This window comes from Lygodium microphyllum, chromosome 8, assembly GCF_053477565.2.
Source record: "Lygodium microphyllum isolate KBCC chromosome 8, Lygodium_microphyllum_v1.1.10, whole genome shotgun sequence".
NCBI lineage: Eukaryota > Viridiplantae > Streptophyta > Polypodiopsida > Schizaeales > Lygodiaceae > Lygodium > Lygodium microphyllum.
The window spans coordinates 68,001,126-68,007,125 of record NC_141142.1 but is presented as its reverse complement, the minus strand read 5'-3'; the positions used below and the strand labels follow the sequence as shown (position 1 = coordinate 68,007,125).

At 40.2% G+C, this 6,000-nt stretch overlaps 1 protein-coding gene across 1 annotated transcript in view; it reads right to left on the bottom strand.

Annotated features, from left to right (window-relative positions):
- Nucleotides 1-1,155: 1,155 nt before the first annotated feature.
- LOC148032413 (RING/U-box protein) overlaps nt 1,156-6,000 on the bottom strand; it is a 40,245-nt gene continuing 35,400 nt past the window's right edge. Inside the window, exon 12 of the mRNA XM_087683065.1 lies at nt 1,156-1,880. Coding sequence (XP_087539191.1) covers nt 1,656-1,880 — 225 coding nt within the window. The 3' untranslated portion in view covers nt 1,156-1,655. The remainder of the gene's footprint in view (nt 1,881-6,000) is intronic.

Here is a 6,000-nt window from a genome sequence, read left to right as displayed (position 1 = left end):
GTGAGATGTCTTCCCTTTGGTTGTCATGACTCTAGTGTTGTGACTTCATCAAATGTCTATTTTGTACTAAGAAAATTTGGTATTAATGTCTACCATTGCCACCAATCATGTGATATTCATCCAATTAGATATTCAAGATGCAAATATCTTTGTCACTATTGACATTTTATGCAGTAGATTGTACAAATCGAACACCTATGATAGATTCATCATTATAATGCATGGGTTGTTGGTACTTTGATTGAAATCATCATTGCATTCCTTGCTTGTTCATAAGCATGATACAACACATAACTTACTAGAAGTACAAGAATTCATGACACATATGAGATATATTAACTAGGCAACATGTATAAATTCAGCTTCCTAAGGATGAGAGAGTTGGCGCCACAAATTGCAAGTTGTATAGTGATGTATATGGGCAATACACTACAGTTAGAGACCATGGGATGTACCCAGTGGCTCTGGAGTGAGTTGCACAAAAAGGGGCACATTTGCTTGTTTTCAGCACGTTCTTGCTATGATAGAAAATACTACTGCCTGCAATTTTGGTGTGGCTGTTGTGTTTGCAAGGTACATGTCACATCAAATTGATGCATTTCTTGTCTTGTCAGCATCCACAATGTACCACATCTTACACAACAACACAGAATGGAGCTATTAGATATACTAGATTGCTGCTTTGTTGACCATGCCAAAGCTTTTGGCAAGGCCCCACCATGCAAACTTGGAGAAAGATCGAATTCTCAACACTTTACTTGGACTATGCATTGATGAGCTCGAAAGACTAATTGGCCCAGAAGAGTAGAGAGAAAGTAGAGTTGGCAAGCTTTTGTCTTATATGCCAACAATGTGCTACTCTCTAGGACAGAATTGCAACAACACTTCCATGAGATTGAGGTTTTTTTGAGACTTTTGCCAAGGGATCAAGGATGCCAATAGACAAGTCTAAAGCTTGAGTGATGGTCTAGGTCTCCTAAGCCAGATAGCTTGGGCAACTGCAAATGCCAGAATGTGACAAGAGACTAAGATTCTGCCATTGTTCCCAGCACTCAAAGGGGGAGACAGAATACTGAGCATTTCACCAATAATAATAATAATAATACCATGCATTTCATAAGTACACAAATTTTGTATGCTTACACAAGTGATGTAAATCCAAGCATCTAAGCTTCTACACACATCACAGCTTGGAACTTGTCTCCAAGCTTGTTGGAAGTATCAACTAAAACATTTCAGTTTACCGCACAGACCAAAAACAACAAGATGAGTAAAGTGTAACAAACTCATCACATGGTGTGTCACCTCTGCTTGCCAATAAGTAATGGCATTTTCAATTTAAACTAGTTTAACAAAAAGACTGAACCCCCTCACACAGCATTTGATCCTGTACTGGTGGGCTATTTCTCTTTCAGAGCATGTGAAGATGGATGCTTACTGCAAAAATTGTGGATAGAGATAATTGGGCAGCCAGCTTGTAATTTTCAGCTAATTTACACCTTCCAAGAAAAATGTACCTAAACACATTGCATTTGATTTAAACAGTGCTTATGAGGCAATAAAAAGTGCCCCAAAAACAGCATACACAAGCAGCAAAGAGCATACAGATAGCCCACAGAAAGGACAGGACCAGCATCATGATAGACAAAAGAACATCAGTTTTTGACATGAGGCTTTTGCTGCTTGAACAGCTCCAGATATTGCTCAGCAAGCCGTTTCACTTTCTCACCTTCAGGGATGAGAAAGTCAGCAGACCTTGCTTTAGAATGATGCTGCATCACTTTCTTTGTTGTCTTGAGTACTGCCCATCTATACTGATCTGTTGTTATAACGTGGCTCCGGTGCAGAGGTCTAATATGCTCTTTGACATAATTCTGAACCTGTATTCCAGTTCAATGAATCATATAAAAAGAAAGGCTTTTGGCAGCCAGCCTTGAATATAAATATTAGAATGTTGCTAAACAAGCTTGAAAAGTTTTCCAGAAATGAAAAAAGGCAAGTAGCAAGACAGTATCATGATTGAAGCTCATTAAGAAAGACTCTTCTAGCACTAGTAAACATCAAGCAAATAAATGATCTTTAAGTCTGTTTTTCTTTATGACATCAGTTGTACATTTCATCTTCAGAAATTGTTTTAGTTGTCAAAAAACAACTTTGACGAGTGTAACAGCAAGGAGGAATTCAAATCTAGTGATAGCACATAGCTTAATTATTTATCATATAAAATTCATGTGATGTAGCCAGTAAAATGAGAAGTATACAGAGATAGCACAAATGGATATCTAGTGATGCAGCATAGGTTTGTGATTATCATATTTAACTCATGTTATGTAACCAGTAAAATCACACCAGGATTGGAATCAACAGCTGAGATAAAAAGCCATTTCGCATACAAAGAACTTCAGCATGCAGGCAATGAGTTTGAGCCTCGAATTCTGACGTACATGAAAATCACCTGTTCACAGACATACACGAAAATCGCCTGTCCATAGAGTTTACAAAGATGGTTGGGTCATAAAGAGACATCCTACACCTCAGCAAGGGACCCCAACAACTATCGTCTCTGCATGAGCTTGGCTCGTGGCACTATATCAAAAGGTTTGAGGGAGTCCACAAAGCAACAATAGATCTGTCTCCTCTATGCTCTACTCTCCTCAATGATAGCTTGAAGTGTGAGGATGTGGTTGAGTGTGGAATACCCTCTCTTGAACCCTGCCTGTCCACATGCCTTGTCTTTGGAGAGGTAATAGGGGTATGGGCTGTGGACTCCTGAAATGCCTTCCATGCCACCTTGCTGTCTTGCCCCAAGAATAGTTGATAAAACCCATGCTCTAACTTGGCCAAGTATGCCCTTTTCTTCCTCCACATTGGGTATTGAAAGATCATGTGTGCCTGGCCACGTGTATATGTCTCTCACACTTCCTCCTACTAGAGGCAAGCACGAGTTTCCCAGTATTCCTTGTAGCAGCAGCTATTTTGTGGGACTTCTTGTTGGAGGGCTGAGGAGGGTGAGTGTAAGAGAAACATAGTAGCTGAGGTACAGAGTGTGTAATTGAGCTGCATCATGGACCCTTGAATGGGTATGTATGGATCCATGTCCTACAGGGCCCAATATAGGTGGTCTAGATAAGCACTTGCAATCTCTCTGGTAAATGATACTTTGGGAATAGCTGAGAACATCTCCATGATGGGGCTGAATTATCTCGGTAGGTGATGCTGAAATGGAGGTAGGCATGATCTGCAGCCACTCCAATAGGATTTGGTGAGATGGTAAAAGACTAAATATTTGGTCTGAGAGGTAAAAATCCTTATAGGTGATCCACTGTGCTCACTCCAAGCCTCTGTGTAGATTATGTAGGGGAGCCTCCTCCCGGCCATGTACATTGTAGATGCATGCCTATGTGGAAAGCATGCGAGAGCATCTGATCCTGGCCATCTAGCGAGGCCATTAAGAATGGCCAATCCATGTGCATCTTCTAGAGCCAAGAGGCACTCTGCATAGTCTATGCACTCTCAGTATCTTGTTATCTATCTTGTTATGTTCTACTAAGTCCCATCTCCTCCAATGCATGCTATCTATACATAGAAACCTTGCTCTCAAAGAACAGTGCATGTCTCTATGACATGCATTCATTAAAATCCCTGGCTAATAGAACAATCCCTATGCTGGAGTAACGCACAATATCCTCATATGGTGATAGGTACAGTGACTTCTCCCCTTGTGTAGCATACACAAAGCCTACTAAGACAAAGTAGCGTACTGCAATGTATACGTCACGTGGGTGATCTGTGTGTATCCACATCCACACGAAGCAAGCATCCTCATCTCTCCTCATGACCTGCACAATGTGTTGTAGTTCCTCCCTGTATAGAGCCACTACCTCTCCTAACCCTCTAGTCCCACCTTGTGATTGAGCTCGAGGACAGTAGGTCGTCTCCCATCAATAATCTCTCACCTCTCGTAGCCAAACACCTAGGCTTTGGTGGTTCTCTGTGTACAAGATGGCATTCCTCTTTGTGAAGGTCTCCTAAATTAGGCCTATGTCAGTCTTCGGGGCTCCATTGCAATTCCACACTATGAATCTTAGGCGTATCCCGTAAGCCATGCCCCGCTATGTTGAAGATGAAGGTTTTGTTGATCTATATGCAGAAAGGTGTGTGGAAGGTCGTATCCATTGAAAAAACAAAGCATGTTTGAGGCAACCCGCAACTTCATCAAGACTAGCTCAAGAAGGACGAGTGTGCTCTAGCTATCATCGGACTCGGCCTCTCCGACAATCTCCTCCATCACCTCGATATCACAAAATAGAAAAAGAGGTATGGGACGACTGCCTTCATACTACATTTGGGGATAATATTATTTATTCAAAAGTTATTTGTAAATATATAGTTATTCAATATCTCCTATAATCCTTTGGAGACTCTTAAGTAACACCTTAATCATCTAAACCTCCTTTTTCAACAAAAAACTACACTAAATAGTTGTATAGGTGATGACGACAAGAAGGCTATCCTTCTTAGCAACCTATTGAGGGAAGCAAATTTCAATGAAACTATGATAACCTTTAAAGTGGCTTGGGAGATGAAGTACGAGGAGATGGTTGCCATCCTCTTGGATGATCAATGGCAAAGTAAAGATATAGGCCAAATCCCTAGAGCCTTCTACACCAAGAACCAATGACCCAAATTCATGCATCCAAAATGTATTAGTCACACAATTGACCGATGCTACAAAAAGAATGACAAGCAATAGGATAAGCAACACATACATTATGTGGCTACTCATTCATTATCTAACAGTGACCTAGAAGAGTCACTCACTACTTCCAATAAGGCTCTTAATTTTTCTCTTCAATCATTGTCTTTAAGCAATGATGATTGACAATATAAATACAAAAGAATTCAAAGTATATATGCAACTTCTCAAAGTTTATCTTTTGTTATAGAGCGCGGTTATTATGCTACTCATTCTCAAATCCTTCACGTCTCTCCTTTCTCAAGCTTGTATTTAGGCTCTCTTCCTCATTCCTTTAGCAATTTAAGCTTTGATCCTATCCTCACATTTCCTTCTCTAGATCTTATTCCATCTCTCTAGTGGTCTCCTTAGTCTCTTTAGGCTCCTCTTTCCCTCAAATTAGCTTAGATCCTTTCTCTTGTAGCTATTAGGCCTTGTATAGGCCATTTGCAACCAACCTTCCTTTTTATATAAGGGTAGTGGAACCCCATTGATTTATAACGATTTGCAACAAGCAATAAATTCATTAAGTAAATATGAAACCAAAATTGAACACTTTTACCAATCTATACTAGAATGCCCCAATGAAAATTGAGACGGTCCAATTGTCCTCTATGACCAGCAACCACTAAATTTAATTTACACTTTGCTCGAATGCACATTCAGGCACACATTGGGTCTTTGAACACTTGCATGTAAGTCTCCAATGAAAAAACACATCAAGCCCTAAATTGCTGTTGGATGACAAGCATATGCATGCACAAATTGGGTCCTAAACACTTGCATGCAAGTCTCAAATGTCCAATAACATCAAGCCCCAAATTGCCCCTCTACTTTTGCATGCAAATTCACCCATCTGTAGATTCAAAATCTCATCTACTTTGTTGTCCACTAACCAAATTTGCATCAACAACCTTCCTCAATCTCACAAAGGCATGCATATATGCATTCCAATGATGCCATGCAAACCCTAACCCTTTAACTAAGATCAGCAAACCAGCAGCCGCAATGCAATTAGGTTCAAATCTAAGGCTCAAATATCCAATTTCCTTTACTAAATGGCACATGTATCAAGCATAAATGGGAGAGAAATATGAGAGAGAGAGTTCCTAAAACAACCACCAGCATCAACATCCCCAAAGTTACCCCTTGATTTGAGCACATGGGGTACAAATTGGGTCTTTTACACTTGCATAAGAGTCACCTTGGTTGTAGATGAGCAATCCTTCTCAAACCAACTGTAATTTCTTAGATTTCCAGCAAAT